General features: G+C 38.6%; 1 protein-coding gene across 2 annotated transcripts in view; it reads right to left on the bottom strand.

Annotated features, from left to right (window-relative positions):
• MED23 (mediator complex subunit 23) overlaps window positions 1–22679 on the bottom strand; it is a 96270-nt gene that overhangs the window by 53840 nt on the left and 19751 nt on the right. The window contains exons 6-14 of one of the 2 annotated variants that reach the window (XM_040350437.1): window positions 21521–21619; window positions 19609–19710; window positions 17989–18058; window positions 13639–13751; window positions 11535–11630; window positions 11011–11028; window positions 6136–6336; window positions 4434–4577; window positions 22–167 (exon numbers count right to left, since the gene is read on the bottom strand). In XM_040350437.1, coding sequence (XP_040206371.1) covers window positions 22–167; window positions 4434–4577; window positions 6136–6336; window positions 11011–11028; window positions 11535–11630; window positions 13639–13751; window positions 17989–18058; window positions 19609–19710; window positions 21521–21619 — 989 coding nt within the window. The remainder of the gene's footprint in view (window positions 1–21; window positions 168–4433; window positions 4578–6135; window positions 6337–11010; window positions 11029–11534; window positions 11631–13638; window positions 13752–17988; window positions 18059–19608; window positions 19711–21520; window positions 21620–22679) is intronic. The other variant, XM_040350438.1, reaches the window with a different exon arrangement.

Genomic DNA, 22679 nt, shown 5'->3' on the forward strand with positions numbered 1-22679 from the left:
TAATAAAAGATAGTGACATACTCGTGGTGTAGTTTTAGTGAATGAGGAATAGGAATCTGGAGTTTGGAGTTGTCATTTTGAGCTTTCCTGTTCAGATGGATCCAGATACAGGTCATTGCAAAGGAATGAGTAGACTGAGGTTTGGTGATATCTGGCACTGGAATACACTGAAAAAACAGAACATAGGTAAGCACAAAGTACACGGTTCAATATTTGTTTGTCAAAAACTACATCAATTCCAAACAATTGGAAAAAAGATAAAATTTAACAAGAATTTAGATGGACACTGAGGCATCATTATCACTTAGAAAAATAGGTACTAGGACCACAGTAAAAATAAAATATTTGAGCAATAGTACCAATAGCAAATCAATCAAATTTAAGCTTCCTTATTACAGAAATATTAAACAAGAATTAGGATTAGCCTATATGCACAACTCCAACATTGTGCTAGTTTTTATTGTACTCAGGTATTCATAAACCAGCCCCCTGTGTTTATTTATTAACATATACCGTATATACTAGAGCAGGGGTGTCAAACTCAATTTCATCGTGGGCCACATCAGCATTATGATTGCCCTCAAAAGGGCCGGTTGTATCTGTAAGATTAGTTGTCCAGCGCATCCTCTCTCCTTACATTAGATGCCAAGAGCTAACCCACCATCAGAGGTTGAGTTCCCCACTCTCCCTTACATCACAGTGCACCCCCCCCCCTTTCCATATGCTGCTGCTGTGAAGAAGCTGGATGTATTGCTTAAAAGCAGAAAGTAAGGGTTGAGGAGGACCAGAGGAGGGCTGCAGCTGCAGGAGAGGTGTAAGGGCCACATGAAATGGCCTGGAGGGCCGCATTCGGCCCGCGGGCCTTGTGTTTGCCACCTATGTACTAGAGTATAAGCCGACCCGAGTGTAACAATATCACGCACTAGACACGAATAGCTGTAGCAGTAGAAATTGACTCACTCCCTCCTCCCTTATTCTCAGGAATTCATAGGCTTTATACTTCAAAAGAGTTGTTATCTCAGACAAGCAGAACCAAGCTAGGTTAGATAAGGTCACCTGGCAGGGTTCCTGGCCCGTCGTAAAACGGTCACCCTCTCACCTCAGCAGACCCTGGTCGTAAATGCCTTAGTACTCATAAAAGCTTAAACTGTGGAATAAGTATGAAAGTTAAGCATGTTTCATAACTTACAACTAAATCATAGCACAGCCAAACAAGGGACATATTTAGTTTCCTCAGATAATTTGTAACGTTTCAAGCCCAGACATGAATATGATCTAATATATGGAAGGCCCCTGGCCCCATTTAATCATCCTAGGTAAAACAATGGCAAACTTGTCATGTTTGGACTTTTCTTAAAGAAAATATCATGCTGAACAATAAAATGGATATTGTTAGTCTGTAAACTTTAGAGCTGCAGAGATATGAAAATGGATCACAAAGTGACCTGGGATATGGGCATGAATGTGGACCCCTCCCAGTAACCAACCCTTAACCAAGATGACCAGACAATTGGTCACTGGTCGTGTCAACGCCCCTTTTGATCTGACAGAAAAGAGGAGATGCCAAGTCAATAGAGGTTCTCCTTTTTCCATCCAAGCAGGAACATCTGCCAAGATTGAGAACCGATTACCCAGTTCATCGATCGAACTCTGATCATTAATTGGAAGTATTCTTCTCCAATGCTACCTTATTTCTTTGTGGCTGTATATTGTCGTTCTCTTTAAAACATATTTTTCTGTAACGTTTTAGTGCACCAACTTTGCCCTTTTCAGAATAAACCTTATGTATTAAAGTGTTAACCTTGTCTCTAAAACTCTTAATACAAGCTATAAACGAACCTCTGCCTCTTGAAGAGCGCTACTGTTGTAGAGTAAGGTCTCTGAGCAGATCTGTCTGTGGCGACAGTGTGTGCTGCAGACGCTTATTCTAAAATCATAATTGGTATTGCTAATTAACGGGAGTACTGACGCTTCCTTATCAAATGTCGGTGGGTGGTGGCAGTTAAGGGGTTAATAGTGTCATTAGCCCAGTAACAATCGCTCTCAGGCTGCTAGCACTTAGATTGTGGTCCCGCAAGCTGGAAAATCTCTGTGCTGGGCGCAACTGAGAGTGGCATTGTTAGTAACAGCGTGGTGTGAGGTCGGCATGCGCTTTGTCACAAGTTAGCATGGAGGGCGGGGATCTGACACCCGCGTTCGTCACATGAAGTATAAGCGGAGGTGCCTAATTTTACCACAAAAAAAATGGGAAAACATATTGACTCGAGTATAAGCCTAGGGTGAGAATGCAGCAGCTACTGTAAGCGTAAAAGAGGGTCAACAATGCCCGTTTGCAGCTTCACTGTGCCCAAGTCAGTGTACCTGAAATTCTTGACAGGCCGAGGGCGTCCATTCATTGTTTAAAAGTCCCGGTCTCCTCCTGGTCCCTTCCGTGATAGGCGTTTCCCAGCAGACACAGTTCTGCCTATCACGGACGTTCTCTCATCCTCTGACTCAGTTTCCCAGCAGACACTGTGTTCAGTGTTCCGCCAATCACGGACGTCCTTTCATTTTCGTACAATAGGACGTCCGTGATTGGTGGAACACTGAACACAATATCTGCTGGGAAACTGAGTCCGAGGATGAGAGAACATCCGTGATAGGCGGAACTGTGTCTGCTGGGAAATGCCCATCACGGAAGGGACCAGGAGGAGACCGCGACTTTTAAACAATGGACGCCCACAGCCTGTCAAGCATTTCTGGTACACTGACTCATGTAAGCCGAGGGGGGGGGGGGGGGGTATTTTCAACCTTAAAAAAAGGGCTGAAAAACTTGGCTTATACTCGAGTATATATGGTACATATTCTGAGGTGAGGTTACTTGATAGGAAGCAAACGCAAAAACATGTCTAATTATAACATACATTCAAAAAGGTTATTGGGTGAAAGTTTAATGATTGAAAAGAAAATACTTGCAAAATAATGGCAGTATAGTGTGCAACAAATATAAAATTTGCTGGATTCTTGCTACATCTGGCACATTTTTAGCTAGCGTGAATGAGGCTTTAGGGTTTACCATTTTCCAGTACAAGACAATAGTGTATTTAAAGATTAATACAAAGTTATAATACTTATATTTTATACAGTCAGTAGTATAAGTGTCAAAAACACACCTTGCAAATATCAAAAAGTTTAAAAATAACTGTAGAGTATGTGTGTTAAAATACTGGTGAGATTTGTTTACACTAAATGTTAATGGAGAGAGACTGACGACTTATTTAGGACTTGTATTCAATACCAAGGCACTTTACCCTGAAACTCCTTCATCCTAAATAACCAACTTTTTGAAACTTTTTTTCCTCAAGATCCTCAGGTTAGACTTTCAGAAATCACCCCACAATTTAAAATAAATTTTATTTGCCCCACTACACCCAAATTGACAGCATCTGGTTAAATACAATCCTAAAAATGTGCCACCTTACATTGTACAATGAATTACCTATCATTTCAGGAAAATCTTGGAAAATACAATAAACCTGCCAAATATACAAACTACGGTACTATCTAACTCACAAACCACCAACATATTTCCATTTTAGTTGACCAAACATCATATTTATTTAGGAGTAATGATTTAAAAAAGAAAAAAGAAAAGAAAAAATTATAATAATCATCCGTTCAGAGCAACATTTTACCCAACTAGATGTGACCCAGTTATTTATGAACTGTCCTTGAAAATTAACTGTTTGCACCGTACAGGAAGGTAATCTGCTAATCAACTCCAGAGTATACAAATCATCCTTAAATTTCAATTAATAACCGATTTCAATAAACACAATAAATGTGGTCAAGAAGTGGCAAATCTGTACCATAATGAGACTGTCCTACTATTGAACATTTCTGGCATTAGGCTGGTGAAAATTTGTCAGAAATTGCTAGAACGCAACAAATGATCCACATTAAACTCCCAAATGGTCGGTTCTAGAGATTGTTGGACAGAATGTCCAAAGATAACAGTGGTGCCAAGAGCCAAACCTATTCATTTGCAGTTGATAGAATAACTGAATTCTATCAGAGCCTCCTTCCATTAAAAATTCCAGTAAAAATAGCAACATGTTTTTAGATTAGATTGGAGACAGTGCTCACTTTTTTTTGGTTTGTTTTATAGTTCACCAAAATGTTATTTGATTGTGTAACTTTGGTACTAAATACATCTACTAAACCAACTATACTCTCAAAAGTTACTTTTAAAATCCCTTTGTTGACATAACTATACATGCCTCTAAATAATTTTATCTGTGTTGCAAATATACCATAACTTTTAGTGGTGAGATTTAAATTAAAAGTATTTCAAATATATTGTATACATAACTCCCACCTTTCAACCAATATGTGAATGAGTACAAAGCTGCAACTTAGTTACGTAATAAATTGTGTAAAACACCACAACTCACTTCTTTTTCTGGGTATAAGAGGTCAAACAACTTCATAACTGGAAGAAAGTCTGCTAGAGCATTTTTTTGTATGCTTCCAGAGATGAACTGCAACAGAACCCACATGAGATGATCTCTGCCCTTTATGAGACCTCGACCTGCAAGCTGAAAGAAAATGTATTTTAGTTTACCAATGTTTTATAAATGGAATTGCAATAACAATACAGCATGTACTGCAAAATAGGCATCTCAAGAATTATTGTTGGACTTCTGGGATGGAAACATAGAGCAAACACATTTGAGGAGTTCGAGTAATAGGGAAATATCCGCTATCCAGGTCGTCTTCGAGTCTACCTTTTGCCAAAGTGGGTGCAATTGTTTACAGCTTTAAGAAAATATTTATACACATACACACCAGCAGGTAGAGGGAACATAGGGGTTAAAGTGGTGTAGCCGAATAGGCATCATATACCGAGTGTGCAATTTTATCACGGTCTCTCAGATCAATACAGATTTCGTGTTTTTACGAAGATTTGCTAGCATATCGAGCCACGCTTCAGAAGAGAGGGATATATTCAGGTTTGATTCCCACAGAGACATAGTTGAGGACATCTCAGAAAGAGAGAGACAAACCGTTAATGTATTAATATAATTATGAGACGACTCCCTGGCCCCTAGGGTCTGCCGTACAAAACTTCTCAAAGGAGTAAACAGCCTGGAAGTATGAAGTGTGTATGGATTTGAATAGAAACGTTTGATTTGGAGAGATCTGTATGGATCCAAGGAGAGCGAGGGTGGATTGTTGTCCCAAGAGGTCTAAGGGGGCAAAATCCAACACCAACAGAGGCTAGGGGAGGGATGGGGAGGACAGCTGATAAATATGTTTGTAGACCAATAAAAGGAAGGCATGGGGTAACAACCGAATTGAGCAATTTCAGGTTAGAAGGGCACAAGAATCTAGACCATAACAGACCAGGAAGATAATAAGGCATAGTGGAGGTGTTCAAACAAAGCCAGGAAACTTTATGAGAAGGTATGTGCCATTGTGCTAATAGGGTTAATCTGGCAGCCAGGCAGTGGTTCCACTAATTATATATATTTTATCAAATAAACATTTCATACATCACAAAAACACCCACAATTCTATGGGTTAGCAAAAGAGACACCACAGCAGTGATTTGTTGCTTTGAGGCTTTGTTTCATTTGCCGTCTAATGAAGAAATAAGTCAGTACAATGAGTCTCTGCTCTCACCCACCCATACATGCATGCATGCATGCATGTTAAATTCAGCTTGAGTTACTGAGTTCTGTGAACAGGTTTTACACTGAAGAAACCGGAGCCTGAAATTTTTTAAAAAGGAGCCTAAAGCAATACTTTATATATTTTATTATTTATACTTTTTTTTTTTTATTGTATTTTTTTATTCCAAACCCAAATAAAATACAGGGGTTATGTACAAAATCACTATAAAACTTTCCTTTAAAGAAAACATCCGAGTACAACATGCTCCCTACCACCTAAAATGCTAGCCGTTTTCTGTCTCTGGCTTTAATACTTTCTGCATCGCTGATCCAGAAGTATGACACTGACCTTGGAAGGACAAAGCTAGCAAAGTCATGAAGCCAAAGACAGCCAAGCAACTGCAACTAGTAACAGTGGGCTCTGTACAGATCTGTTTTAAAACTAAAATATAGTGTTGACATTGTAAAACGCACACCATACCTTTTGATGAAGGGACAAGACCATGTGTGGAAAACTGGCAAACTGAAAGAGCACAAAGAATATTAGCTGGCTTGAAAGATGCTGCCAAAGCAGCTGGCTGGTTCCACCATCATCAAACTTTTCCTCTGTTTCAGAGCGCTCCATGGCATAGACCACCAGGTCAACCAGTTGGTCCTCCAGAACAGGACATCGCTGCTTGTGCTGCAAAGCAGAAATCGGTATTCCAGAAGTCTTCCTCTCCAGTAGATAAAATAACACACAATACAGATAGCAAGATGGAAAGTAAAGGCCAAGAAGCATGGAATGAGGTACAGATAGAAATGAGCTGAACCCAACATGACAGGGGCACTGATAGAACTATGATACCACATAAGATTTTTTTGTTTGTTCTTCCTTTAGACACATTTTATCTTAGTTTTTGATCTAGTTCTATGTTACCAATACAAATTGTTAATGTATCTTCTGTTTAAGCTACACAATCTGTGCAACCAGATTATATTATACTGTATATATCAAAACAAAACATTCTTGAGCCAAGAATTTGATCAAACATGGCTACAGATCTATAAATTACCAGTGTAAAGACAGTGAAGATAACACACTGAACACAGATCCACAATCAATGCCCTGTCATCAGAATTCAGCTTTAATTTACTTTGTTATGCATTAGAGATGAATAAAAGAAGCAGAGGTCTAAACAAGGAACTGCAGCTTCCCTTTCCACAGGCAAAATGGGGGGTGAAGTATATATATTTTAAAAATATATACAAAGTTTTAACAGAAATCTATTGGAATATTAAGAGTTTAGAAAGAACCTATCCAACAATTGCGCCGATCACTGTGCACCTACGGCAGCACAGGTCAAGCTCACATTTCATTTGTTTTGTTTTGTTTTTTTTGCCATAAAAAAGGGATGAGGAAAATGAAAGCCACGTTAAAATGTGTATGTATGATCAACATCACCCCGTCATGCTCTTTGCCAGCAAAAATAACTTGATTGATGCAAGACATGACGATATTTTGACAAAACATGCCGTGACAAAGAGTAACATGTAGTCTCTACAGAGCACCCAGGACTACTGCCTATCAGAAGGAAGCCAAGGGCACGTCATCGCAGTCTACCATCTGCTGAATTTGGAGCCAGCTGCAGTTCACATTGGTAGAGGCACACTTAGAAGCATGAAAAGGGCAAAACCAGCACCATATCATGATCATAAATCCACACACATTACCAGGAAATCTCTCTTTAAAAAAATAAAAATAAACATGAGATATAGATTTTATATATATATATATATATATATATATATATATATATATATATATATATATATATATATATATATATATATATATATATATATATATATATATATATATATATATTTCCATATGTTAAAAGGTAGACTGGAGACTGCTTGTGACCCCTTGGACGACAACACTTGAGCAAAACTAGCACAGGAAAGCTATTATCCAAGACACACATTTTGTAAGAAAATGCACAACACAACACTAAAAGGCCAATGTTATCTAGCATGCAAAACCTATTTTCTAGGGCTTGAAATTAACTAGTCCTGTTCATCCAGGAGGAATGATTAAAAGGTTAGGTTAATACTTTCAGTAATTTGAAGGAAAAATCTAAGGACTTGTGTTGAATTCAAAAAGTTTTGCCTTCAGTTGTACACAGCGCATCCACCCATTAATGGGAATTACATAAATAGGCATAGTGCATGTACCAAGAGTTTATATACAGACTGTTTTATTGACATACAGTAGGTACTGACTACAGACCAATGCTTTAGTTAGCCTTTAAGTTTTATCTGAAAAGTAATTTTGTAATGCCTGTCAATGGTATCCACTTATAAAACTTGCATCTCTTCTTCACTTATAAGTCTTTCCTGGAATCTGTCATTCCATCATTTTCGGAGCACAGACTAGTTCCACTACAAAAAAACACTGCAAAAAGTGTCAGCTTTAATGCCCCTGCAATACTAAATAGGCTGGGAGTTAAGAAATGTCAGATTTAACTGCCACCCTTTCAAACAGTAAAATATTCTCTTTAAAATGTTTTTTTTTTTTTTATTACATCTAAATTGGATACCAATTTAAAATCTTTTTATACAGAAGGCAGAACAAGCCAGGTATTACCTTTGTTAGACAGTAAAAGTATTTTCTGTACACCTATTCAATCCTGTGTTCATTTTTTTTATTTTTTATTTACCAAGAACTTGAAGCAAACCTTCGTTCCTCCACATTGCACTCCTGCCCCCTTCTTTCACACAAAATAAGAACTTTCATAATTTTTTCCCTTTCTTGGAGACTGCACTTCCTGGTTTCTTGCCTAGGTGGAAATTATGTATACACTTTTCCACAGCCTCAAAAAGTCACATGCAGATCATCAGGGGGCCGGATTCCAAAATCCAGAAGAGAAAAAGTGAAGTGACTGGCCCCAGGTTAAATGCAGATGAAACAAATCCTCCTACATACGTTGTACCTCTTTATCTGCGGTCTTCTCTTCATCTATTCAATGCCAGGGTGTTCAGAAAGCAGGGGCGGGTAGCTGAAGATACACTCTACAGAGCCCAGTAAGATCTGATTGAAGGGACACATTCCCCTGCACACAAGAACAGAGCTGTAGCTTTCAATTTGCTGGAGGTCCTTTTGTGCCACCATTGGTCTGATGAGGTCAGGAAAACTTGTCAGAAGTGGCTCATGCAGATAGCAGAGGGAGACAAGTACACACTATAGAGGGATATGCTTTGTTCATATTTTATGTCCGAGTTTTACAACCACTTTAACCACTTCAATACAAAGCACTTACACCCCCTTCCTGCCCAAGCCAATTTTCAGCGTTGTCGCTGTTTAAATGACAGTTGCGGGGTCATGCTACACTGTACCCAAACAAAATTGTTATCATTTTGTTCCCACAAATGGAGCTTTCTTTCGGTGGTATTTGGTCACCTCTGCGGTTTTTATTTTTTGCAAAACAAAATAAAAAAAGACCGAAAAAATAAATTAAAAAAAATAAAGTGTTTTGTTTCTGTTATAACATTTTGTAAATAAGTAAGTTTCGCTCCTTCACTGACGGGCACTGATGGGTGACACTGAAAGGCTGCAATTATGGGTACTTATGGGTGGCACTGATGCATGACACAGATAGGCATCCCTGGTGGCACTGTCAGGCATTGTGGATGGGCACTGATTGGCAGCTGCCTGGACACAGAATGGTATTTCCCTGGTGGTCTAGGGGGCATACCTGGTGGTCCAGTGTGGATGGCTATTCCTGGTGGTCCTGGGCGGGCATCCGAGGGGGGGCTGCACTGATAAACAATCAGCACAGACCCCCCCCTGTCAGACGCAAGTGAGGAAAAGCCGATCAATGGCTCTTCCTGTTTACATCATGATCAGCCGTGACTGGACACAGCTAAGCACGTGGTAAATCGGCGTAACGGTGTGTCGTGGCGTGGCAGCCGTTATCTTGCTGGACGTCATATGATGTCCAGTCAGGATAACTGAACCACCGGCCGTCATTCTGCTATAGGCCGGGCAGGAAGTGGTTAAGGACATTAGAGTGTAATTTCAGCTACCCGCCCATGCTTTTTAAACACTCAGGCAAAATTCTGGACATTGAAAAGATGAAGATAAAGAGGTACAACTTATGTAGGAGGATTTGTAATAAGCTAAAACTAGGATCATAGGGGTATACAGAAGTGTTTTTTTTCTGGCCAACTGTAGGCAAAGACTTTTTCTTACTAAATAGAAATCTTCCCAAAGCAGGAAAGACAGCCAAAGAAACCTGATGGATGCTTTAAACCTGCTTTTACATCCAGCTATCAGCTCAACGGGGGACACATACAACACTAAAGCTCAACCAAGCTAGTAGATCCCACATCTTCTATCCAAAATAAATGCCTGGATTCATAGAGTGCCAAGCACATATGGCCACAATCCAGGGTATTTTGGGGTTTACTAAATATATACATATTCCAAGCACACCAGTGCTAAATTTATCAAACAATGACTCCTATCTTTGGATGAATTCTGAAAAGAACTAAAATAATATTTCAGATCTTATCACATCCGGAATATTAGGCACTGTAGAAAATGCTTCACACAGCTTTTTTTTTTTAAATCCAATCTCGGCAAAGAATACAAAAAAATATCGGAACGAGCCATCACGTTCGATTAGTTAAGAACCGTAACTAAAAAATCCAATAAATCTGTATTTATGCAATATGAAACTATGCTGAGAAGATTAAAAAAATTAAAATGGACATGACTGTTGGAGAAGCCAGTTCTCGGAACTGGGCTCTATTGGCCGAAAGCTTAACTCCCTTTCTGCCCATTGAGGGCATGAAAAATAATCACTTTCCTGGATAAATGTTTGCTTTTATCTTCTACTGCCTGCATTTTATTGTGTCCTGTTTTATATAAATAAAAAAATTGTTATTTGAAAAAAATAAATAAAATAAAGAATAACTGACACAAGAAAACCAGCTACCAAAATAGGTAAAGATTAAGTAAAAGGGAAAATAGGAAGGATAGAATGATGACAGGCAGTACTGTAGACCTGTCACAAAGTTTGTCAATACAGAGTTTGATACAGACACTAACCAAAAATATTTTGCAAAAAAACTAAAAAAATGATCTATATATATTTATATTAATTACAGAATGTTTCAGAATCTTGTAAGTGTTCGGTACATGTAAATGGATGTTAAAAAGGTGTCTGCCTGTACATAAAGAATTGGCATGTAGCAGCCTGGCCAATTTCAAGCCCTCACCATGACCGGGTGTATGTTAGGTGGGAATACTGGCTACAAAGCAGCCACCAGTACTGTTAGTCACAATACAAGAAGAAGGTTGTGAACATACCTGAGCAATGTTCAAGGTCTAGAGCATTGGAGGATGGGCAGGACAAGACAGAACAAAAATAAAGGAAGAAAAAAAAGAAAAGACAAAACAGTGACTATGAGGCCTGCCTCAAGACGCCCAGAGTCAGAGAATACCCACCAATGGTGTATGAAGGGGATTCCATCATTAGGTTTAGTTAGTGCTTGGTTAGAAAATAATTAGGGAAGAAAGATGGCATTATTTTGTGGTCATTTAGTGGTGCATTAGGCTGGCAAAGGGCTCTCTTGAGACTGGCCTTATAGGAAGGGGAAAGCAATGCAAACAAAAAGTTGTCTTTCCAACTATTTATTCCACCTAAATCCCCAGGCAAAGTCCCAGAAAGAAAAGGAAAAAAAAGGGAATAGAATTCCAAGGGTCCCGTAAGAGAATAAAATAAATATAGAGGGACTACTATTTTAACTGTTTTGTTCAGTCTGCTATAGCAAATAAAAAAAGTAAGGGATAGAGGAATATATGCAGAGAGAGATCTAGGTGTATTGTCATACCGCCTTATTCAGTCCTAACATGTTGCACACCATATCCCGGGAATAGGGCTGCTCCAGCACATATCTCAACAGTGCAGTTTGTGGCTCAAATAAGTCCTGTGGGGAAAGAAAAATGTAATACAAAATGTATACCAAGCGGCAGAAAATTGTAATGTTAATGGGTGGTAAAAGCAGACAAATGGCTAACTTACAGAATTAGAATACAACCTTTAAAATAACTTATATTTTCTTGTTCAGCATGACACACTAACACAATATCGAGCCTAAAAAGGGAAACTTGTTTCGTGAACACAATTTGTTTGACTTAAAAAAGTCAACAGATCCTTTACTCAGGCGCTTTCTAATGACAATGTATACAACAGCACTTCAAGTGGTTGTAAAGGCACAGGGCTTTTTCCCCTAATGCATTTTTACCTTCTATGCATGAACCCCTAATGCTTTTCTGAGCCCCCTCTCAATCCAGCAATGGCCACAAGAGACTTTTGGCCTAATCTTTACAGATCTGCTTAATCCCTAAGGTTTCTTGGCAACTCAAAGTTTCAGCTCCCTTCATACATTTTCTATAGGATTAAGGTCTGGCCACTGGCTTGGTCACTATATGACCTTAATGCGCTTCTTCTTGAGCCACACCTTTGTTACCTTGGCAGTATGTTTTGGGTCATTGTCATGCTGGAATACCTGTCCATGACCCATCTTTAGTGTTCTGGCTGAGGGAAGAAAGTTCTCAGCCAAGATTTTACAATACATGGCCCCGTTCAATGGGGCAATGTTGGTCCCAAACAGCCCCAAATCATAATGTTTCCACCTTCATGCTCAACTTTAGGGATGGTGTTCTTAGGGCCATAGTCAGCATTTGAATCAAGTTGATGTAATATAGCTAAATTTTGGTCTCATCTAACCACAGCACTTCCTCCCAATCCTTTGCTGAATCATTTAGATGTTCATTGGCAAACTTCAGACAAGCCTGTGCTTGAGGAGGGGGACCTTGAAGGCGCTGCAAGATTTAAATCCATGGCAGTGTATTGCATTTTCCAATGGTTTGTTTGGTGACTGTGGTCCCAACTGCATTGGAGATCATTTAAAAGCTCCTTCCGTGTAGTTCTTGGCTGATCTCTCACTTTTCTCATAATCATCCTTTACACCATAAGGCAAAATCTTGCATGAAGCTCCAGACCGAGAGCAATTAATGGTTATTTTGTATTTCTTCCATTTGCGAATATTTGCTCCAACAGCTGTCTCCTCCTTACCAAGCTTCATGCTGATGGTCTTATAGCCAATTACTGCCCTGTGCAGGTCTACAATCTCGTCTCTGACGTGCTTTGACAGCTCTTTGGTCTTGCCCATGATTGAGGGATTGAATAGAAGAAAGATTCTGTGGACAGGTGTCCTTTATACACAACGAGTTGTTGTTAGGGGCACCTTCTTTAATTTACAGGACCAATCTGTGTACCACATGAGCAAATACTGTAGCCAGTCTTTGGGAGCAAGAATTAGTGTTGGTTGGTAGGGGATCAAATACTTATTTTACTCAAAACGAAATAATGTTTGAATAAGCACTGATTGTAGTGCGAAACGTCAGCTGTATGCCCCCTGTCTTTGCTGTGATGTGTGGTGTTTGATAACTTTTATCAATAAAAGGCAACCGAGTGCGGCTGTCCAAACATTTCTTTCTACAATTACTTATTTTACTCACTGAACTGCAACTCAATTTATAACATTTGATGTTGTAATTTGTTCTTGATTTGTGATTGATATTTAATCTCTATCATTAACAAATAACACCTGTGATAAAAAATATAAATCCTTCCTTTTTTGTTAGTGGGCAAACTTACAAAATCAGCAGGAATCAAAAAAATATTTTCCCCACTGTATATATAGCAAAACAATCCTTTATTAGACATGTAGTCAAACTTTGTACGTTTTTAGGTACATTTTTAATAAAAGGATTGTTTTTCTATATATACGTGTTATCCTCTAGCCTTTATCTTTTGTAAGCCAGCACATTTTAAAAGCTGGCTGAATTTGTGTTACAAATGACCAAGGAACTATGGTTAAATTATGTCACTCAACTTATTTTTATAAATTATTGTCAGCGGCCACTTACCTTGTCATAGGGCAAATGCCCTTTCAAAGGAAAGCATAAGGTTAGTGGATCCAACTTCCAGGAATTACATATGGCCCCTGAATTGTTCACTACAGGAAGGAGACTACAACGTCCTATAAAAAGTAGGAAAATACACTGTAAGGTACATTGTTAAATTTGCTTTAACATTCTTAATAAGTAAAAAAGAAAAAAGTAGTGGTAGATTATATACGCATACACACAAACATTACAGGCTGTGGGTGAGAAGGAAATTGCATGTGTTGGTAAACCAAAAGATCAGGTCTCTTACCCTGCTAGACAGGACAGATTGAGCTTTCATTTGGTGGTAAATAATGTATATCTCCTGATATCTTTATTAACAAAAAACACCCCAAAATAAAAGGTTCCTTCTCCTGATGGTCACAGAGATACCAAAGATTTGTATGGTATTTGTACCTGTAGTAGTGTGCATTTTTCTTTTTCTAGCTAAAACACGATGAAACACTGAATCTGGTGCAGCTGTGTAATATACCCAACCAGCTTCTATTGTCGGCTTATTCAAGCAAGCTATGACAATAGACCTTAAAGAGGAAGTAAACCCTTGGTGAAAAAAGGCTTTGTCTGGTGAAAACAAATCATGTGTAAGAGACTTAAGAGGATTGAGGCAAAGGGGTACTCACAATGTTTGCTTTTATTCACTTGTGTCAAATCATTATCCCAAAAGAAAAACAAACTGTTGATATAACTGCCTAGAGCAGTGATGGCGAACCTTAGCACTCCAGATGTTTTCGAGCTACATTTCCCATGATGATCATGCACTCTGCAGTGTAGTGGAGCATCATGGGAAATGTAGTTTCAAAAACATCTGGGGTGCCAAGGTTCGCCATCACTGGTAACTAATGTATATAGTGTAACTAAGCTCATAGATTTAACCGTTTCCTAAAGCCGTTACATTCAAGCAGGCCATGATTTATAAGCTTTAACAGTTGCTTGTGCTAGTGTCATAACTAACCACATGTGCAGCTCCATGGTAACCGCAGATCAAACTGAGGCCACGATGACAGCTTACCCTGCATGCAATTGGGTTCAGCGCTAATCCTAATTGTGATAGATGTGGCACCCACCAAGTATTTCTTATCCATCTCCTACGGTGCTGAAAAAATTAAAGAAGTACTGGGCGGAGGTAGTAGGTACTATAAAATGATTTGTTAGGCACCGATTACCGAAACCACTTACATGTCTTCTGGGACATTTTATTTCCTCTTCCATGATCATAGCCTAATGTTTGCCCTCTCTAGAGCATTATTTGAGGCCCATAGAATGATCAACTTAAAATAGACGTCATCTCACCCACTTACTCTTTCTGAATGGATCATTGAACTCAATTAGGTGCATTTCCTATTAAAAGCACACTTATTACACACAAAACACCTCACAAATGTTTGATGCCATGGTCTCAATGGATGGGGTTTATGTATACCTCCTATTCTCCAGTTCTTTGGCCACTGCTGGTTTAACTAAGGAAATGTATCCAAATAACACTGTACAAACGTACAGTGCTCAGTTTTCCCTCAGCAGTAATGTGGAAAGTTGTCTGTGTACTATACCATGTAACTTTCTTCACTGGTCTTCTACTTTTTTTTTTTCTATGACCTTCCTGCGAGGCAGGTTGTCTTTTTGTTCAACAAGGTTTCGATTTAAAAAAAATTTAATGCATTTTAATAAATCTGATAACATCTGTGATGTATTTCAGTTATTTTGCAAAACTTAGTGGGTCCTGAGGACAGGAGTTGAGAACCTCTGTTCTAAGAGATAGGAGGGTTTAGTTCCACTTAAAGAATTGTTAGCTGGAGTTCGGCTTTATTTGTTAATCCAATCCTTCTAAATTTGTTAGTGCATCCAACACTCTCTCTACAGATAATGTCCCTGTTCAAAGGTGGCTCCATTGCTTTTCCAAACAGTGGAGATACCTTTAGACAGGAAGCGAGTTACCGGCTGAAACAGGTGAAAAAAAATAAGAAAAATAAATAAAACCTATAAAATCTATGTAGCAAACACTTAAGGATTAGTAAGCTGCAATATAGAATAATTTTATTTTTTATTACTAGAGGTATTGATATAGTGCTAACAATTTACATTATTACTTTTTATAATTCAGTCTAGGGCTGCAACCAACGATTATTTTTATAATCGATTAGTTGGTCGATTTATTAAAACAATCGGTAAATAACCTTAAAAAAATATAAAGAACCTACTATATGGTTAGGGAATCCACTCTGAGAATAACAGACAGAAGAGATATACTGTATAAACTATTGGAGGTTGAATCTGGTAAGTATCAGACTGTTTTGCAGATTTTCAGACAGAACTGTAATATATTATATGCTGGCCATACAAAAACAATGTTTTCCTTAAAAAAAAAAAAATGTAACTTTAAGAACGTTCGTTTGATTTTCTAATCATTAGTGGGGTCAAATCGACGTTCGTTTTCAATCACAGTGACATGAACATTTAGAAATAGAAAACTTCTTGGTGAAAGGAATTCTCAGACGTTGTATACGGTTTTCGTTCAGAAATTACATTCATTTTAAAACAAAATGTTAAAAGCAAGTTACATTTTCAAACAACATTCTTTCATTCAGCGAATGTACAAAGACTTTTTATACAAATATTCTGGTCTGAAAATTGATCCGTGTGGCCAGCATAAGGCTCGGTACACACCTATGCAGTTTGCTTTTTATTCGTTTCTGCAGTGCGTTTTGATTTATGCACACGTGATTTTGCTACGATTCGCGTTTTTGGATTTTTTTTGCCCAATTTGTTGTTGGGCAGATTAATATAAATTGCTGCAAAAATCGCACTACATGCTTTTCTGCAGCTTCTCTGTGAAAGTGAATTGAACCACAAAATCATTGTTTTGCATTGGAAAAAGTCCTTAATCCTTTCCAAATACACAGCAGCTGAAAAAAAAAAAAAATCATAGATGGGACAGTGTCCCATAGGAAACCAGGTTACATGAACTGTAGTGCGTTTCTGCAAAAAAGCGCCAAAAAACACATGGGTGTGAACCAGGCCTAAAAACGTTATTCAACATACTGTGGTTAAAAAAAAAAAATGCTCTTTTTGTACTATAAAGGGCCAATTTTAGTTTTTAACCCCGTTATGTTACTGGCCGAATAATCGATTTATGAAATTAATCAAATACTATTTTCATAATCGATTGTTTTGACCCTACATCAGTCCCTGCCCACAAGGAGTTTACAATTACTTCCATTCATTCATACACATACTAGAGTCAATTTAGACAGGAGCCAATTAACCTATCAGCAAGTCTTTGGAGGGTGGGGAGGAAACCCAGGCAAGCACAAAGAGAACAAGAAAACAAATGCAGGTATTGCCGTTGTTAGGATTCAGACCAATGACCTGGGTGCTGCCGAGCAGAAGTACAAATCACCTAACCACTGTGCTGCCACTTTTGGGGTTTAGATATACTTTAAGAGGTCTATTTAAAACAAGATGTTGCAATAACAGACATTACCTGCGTAACTGTGCAGTGGTGTCATTCTTTATGAATATTTAGAGCAGCATCTATACTTTTGTGGGTAAAATACCAAATCAAGATGTGGAGTAACTTCCCGATATGTAGATAAAAGAAACATCCACAAGATGGCAACATCCCATAATGTCAGGCAGCAAAGCCTTCAAAACGTGTATAGGGATATCTACCACTTGAAACTGAATAAAGCAATTAAAGAAATCAATCAGTAGGTAATAACATGCAACCAAGTTTAGTCTTCCACTGTTACTGTCTTGTTTACGAAAATTGCCTGAAAACAGTCGGTTTGGCTATGTGTACAGCTCCTAATCAGGCAGAAGCCGGTGGCACGTCCGGCTTCTGTCAAACGAGCATGTTGAAAAACTAGCATACGATCAGCATTGGCTGCAAGCGATCAGCATGTCCTGTTTGGGGGGGGGGGGGGTAGTCCCCCGTCAGAACACAAAAGCTCAGCAGAGGTGATTGACACACGAACATCGAATTTGTTAGTACCGTGATCTGTAAGATTTTTTTTTCGTTCTCCCCCCTCGGTTGAAAAGAAAAAAAAAAAAAAAAAAAAACACACTTGTGTACCCAGCTAAAGTCTAATTAATATATATATATATATATATATATATATATATATATATATATATATATATATATATATATATATATATATATATATATATATATATATATATATATATATATATATATATATATATATATATATATATATATATATATATATATATTTATTTTTTTACATCAGGTGTTTGTTGCTTAGCCTGTACAAACCTGACAACATTATGATTTTAAATTTCACAACTTACCACAGATTGAATTAATTCTTGCTGTGGGCCTGAAGCTATCCATAAAATCAGAAACCAAGTTAGCCAACAGCTAAACGAAAAAGAAAAAACATTCTGTTAAATATGGCCGAAAACAGGATTAACTGCACAGGTGACATCAATCTTTTATACTAAGCCATTTTACAACTTGGCTGTTAATTAACTTGCAATATAAGGTATAGGAGAAGGTATTTTGGAAAAATGAGAAACTTCACAGACATATTGTCTGTTAATTAATTTTCAGCATGTTAATTAAAATTTCCATGAGCTGCAGATAAAGTGATCACTAACAGGTAATACCACGTTCTAGTAAAGGATTACAATTATCTGTTTAGCCCTAATAAAAACAAGTTAAATTTACAAAGATTATGGTTTGGTCAGATAATACATTTTATTTAGTCTGCCCAGTGAACCGTTTATTCGGGGGGGGGGGAACAATTAACATAGCTAGATGATACCTGGCATTCCCAATGGCTTCTATACAGGCATCAGGAAGAGTCCACAGGCTTTGCAGAGTCCAAAGCAAAGCATTGCAAGCTCATTTCCAATGGTAAGGGGAACCAACGCGCTATTTGCAAAATTAAGCAAAAGCATTTTGGAAGCTTGTGAAAAGATCCTTGGTCACACGGGACAGACTGCACCTGCAATCCATTTGTTCAGCAGGGGATCTGTCTGCTGATCCCCTCTGTACAGGCAGATGACAGGTCTGAGTCCGTTCCGCTTATGCAGAGTGGATAACAGCCCGCTCTCCTCTATGGGCAGTTGGATGTAAAAACGGGCCTCCTGTCCATTTACATACAAGTGCCATCCTATCTGCTCCGCTGGACGGAAGGGGAACAGATCCCCAACCGTCTGTTTATAGCGGATCAGATTGGATGTAGTCGGGTGTCCATTTACACCTGCCGCTTCATAAAAGAAAATGGCGATTCCGATCATGTCCACCTGAAGAATGGAAAGACTCAATCTGTGAAAGAGGCCCAACAACCCAAGTATGCCTTTGGTATGTATGGCCTGGGGCGGCATATGCTGTACTTGCTGCTCAGGTTGGGGCAATTTGTGTGGAAAATGTCTCCAGAGAGACAGAAATCTGGATTTTCATGATTTAAAGGGTCCAGGAACCTGTTCAGGGAAGAGTTGTTGGGTTCCATGGACATCACACTGGTTTATCCCAGGGCTTTTTGTCCTGTAAAGGTCACAGATGGCTTGATGTCAAAAGGCACCACATATCTTTCAAAGAGGAGAAAGCTGACCTAGCACACTCCTATTTGTGAGGTCAACAGACTTGGCAGCAGTATTGGGGGGCTGATGACAAGCAAACCCCAGGAGTTTGCAGATAGCTGCATCAGTAACAGTTTTTCCCTTGATTAGAAAAAAAAATGGTTATGCCGATTTTACTTAAGAAATCAAAAAGGTTACACCTGCTCTGAAATTACTGCTTGATGAGTGTTTTTTTTTATTTGCTTAGTGTTTGAAGCAGAATCTTACGCATTTTAAAAAGTTTACCAAATCCCTATCAAAATGGCTTAAACAAGAAGACCAAATAAATAAAAATTTCTGAACAAAATACCCAAACTACTTGTTTCTATAACAAAAAACACTTACCCAATGTGGAAGTTTTCCTTCTGGGTACAGTTTTCGAATTTCTGTTACAGCAAGGTATGCTGGGAGAAGACATGCATTTCGATCCAATATATACGCTACAACCTACACAATAAAAATAATGGTATTTACATTTTTGTGCAGATATTTATATACTACGCAAATTTTTGTCTTTAAATCCATTCAGTTCAGCAAATAAAAGTGAACTGTGCATGAATATTGTGATAACAGTCGCTATAAAACACAAGTGTGGGGCCTGTGTCTCACCAGGACAGGAAGAAACGGGAAGCAAAAAAAAAAATGTTTTAACATTGCATCTTCCCCATTGAATACATTTCCCTTTGTTTCCTGCACCTTTAACTTTATGCAACTGAAAGACCAAGAGAGGGGAGATCTCCCAACTGAACACACACACACACACACACACACACACACACACACACACACACACACACCTCTTTCACCGCTATCACAGGACCTAAAAAAATCAGTAGCACTTTTTTTTTTAAATCTACCTGTCCTATGCTTTCAGAAAATGTATGGTTTGGGATTGGGGGGGGGGGTCTGATTCTAAAAGGGCAGCGTAAGGGTGGGGAAAAAAATCAACACTTAAAGAGAGCCCCAAATATATCTAAAGCTAAAGCACATGCATTTGCAAAAATGTCATTCATAATCTCTGTTATCTTTGTCATGAGAAAAAAAAAAAAGAAATCAAGAGGACTGTACCGATAGGCTGGCTATAGATTTTTTTTTTATTGTTCAGCCAGTGGACTGAACGTAAAAAATAAATTATTCCTTCATCCACAGAATCAAAGTGAACTAAGGAATACTCCCTGCCGACACACTGTATTTAGACAGTGGGACAGGGACACTCCACTGTCAGACTACACTCATCAGCAACAAGTTAAGCGGAAGTGGCCACACGTGGAGTACAATTCAGCCAGTCCCTGCTGAACTGAAGGAATGTCCAATCCATATGTGGCCAGCTCAAGTCTCCTTATCAGAGTTTAAGAAAACTGAAATACTGCCAACTGTAGTATCAGAAAAATTTAAAAATAAAGCCAGCACTTGGGGAACAGTTCAAATACAAAGAATTTTAGACAAATCGCAGAACGTATGCATTATCACTTATATAAATCGGCACGATCCATGACGGGACATAAATAGTGTTGGGAAGCTGAATCCTCAATTTTTGGATGTCCGATAAAAGATGTATGGAACAAGCTGTGTAGGAGCTGATCGTCACAAACTGATTAACCATCTGACTTCCCATCTCAAAGGGGTGGTTCACCCTAAAAACTACTTTTTTTTATTAGACTGGCCCCCCACATTACAATACGATTAAGGCTATTATTATTTTTTTGATGCTGTACATACCTTTGTACAGCATATTCACACGTGGCATCCGGCTTGCGAGTCCCGCAGGAGTGGGCGTTCCTAACATGTCTGTGATTGACGTTTTCAGCAAAAATGAGCTCCCCCCCGTCGCGCAAGCCGCGTCACGGTTGGCGAAAGGAGCCGAACGGCGAGTCGGCACTATACTGCGCATCGGCATTCGGCTCCTTTCGCCAACCGTGACGCGGCTTACGCGACGGGGGGGGAGCTCGTTTTTGCTCAAAACGTCAATCACAGACATGTTAGGAACGCCCACTCCCGCGGGACTCGCAAGCCGGATGCCACGGGTGAATATGCTGTACAAAAGGTATGTACAGCATCAAAAAAATAATAATAGCCTTAATCGTATTGTAATGTGGGGGGCCAGTCTAATAAAAAAAAAGTCGTTTTTAGGGTGAACCACCCCTTTAATCAATTCGATAAATAAGGCAGAATACAGCAACCCCAATATTTACAAACACATCTGGATATAAAGACAAACAGAATACAGCATATCAATGTCTGGCACATATAACATTACCTCTCTTGCTGCGAGAAGTTGCTGTACAACAGCAGAGCTCACGGTGTTGGGAATAGTGTGAATCTTCTCCAGTATCACCTTCAACAGGTCTCTGACACCCTAAGAATAAAAGATGACAAAATAGAAAACATTAGTGTGTCAAACATGGATTAGACAGCTAAAGACAGTTATATTCACTTGCAACAGTTCCAACATGGTCATTTTTGCTTGTTAAAGGAGCTCTATGGTCACGGTTTTCTTTAAAAATACTGTATGTTTATTGAATTTTAAAAAGTAATAACAACAAATGACATTGAATCAGAGGTCAAGAGTAACGTACATATTTTGAAGATCAGGAATAGAGAAAATACATAAAAAAATAAAATAAAAAGATCACTGATGGCAGCAATTCAATAGTAATGGTATTGAGGCAATACAAGAAAACAGTGAATACCTGCAAAGAAGTAGAATAACAAGCATCGTTCAGACTGTTATACAGGCAGGGAAGTGAAACTAGTGTTTGTGAAAATCTAAAGCTGAAATCACCATTTACCATGTATGGTATCAGGGACATAGGGGGCAACTTGCACATAATGGATTGGGGGGGGGGGGGGTGTTTAAGGTTTTACAGAGCATGTTGGGCCAAGAAGGGAATTCAAGGAGTTCAAGAGCTCAGAGATAAGTTCCAACTACAGGACACATCCACCATGTTTGGAGAGAGGTGCAAAGTTGTCCACACCCCTGGAAACATAGAAGTTTAAACTTGTATTCTATAACAATCGGCACTGTAATAACAATACAAACTATAGTTATTTTTGACAATCCAATATAAGCTTACTTGAAAAATCAAATTTTATGTTCCGAGTCCTAAATGTTTGCTGGCTAGCTCTTTTCATAACTTCCTGGATTCCCTGCAGGCTTTGCAGCTTCTACTATTTACTTTTAATGTCTAAAAGACTACATATCCCATGGTACCATTCTGCCTGCAAACATGGATTTCTATACTTAATCTGCCTCCTGAAACAACCATTCGTAAACCATACAAGCTTAAAAGGACAACTCAGCACCACATGTACCATCAATATCATACCTGGTCCAACGTATATTAGTACATGTAGTATATTTAACACATTGGCACACTGCAAGTCACATTTTTTTCATCAGGTATTAAAAGGCCATT

Source organism: Rana temporaria, chromosome 4 (assembly GCF_905171775.1).
Source record: "Rana temporaria chromosome 4, aRanTem1.1, whole genome shotgun sequence".
NCBI classification, from domain to species: Eukaryota; Metazoa; Chordata; class Amphibia; order Anura; family Ranidae; genus Rana; species Rana temporaria.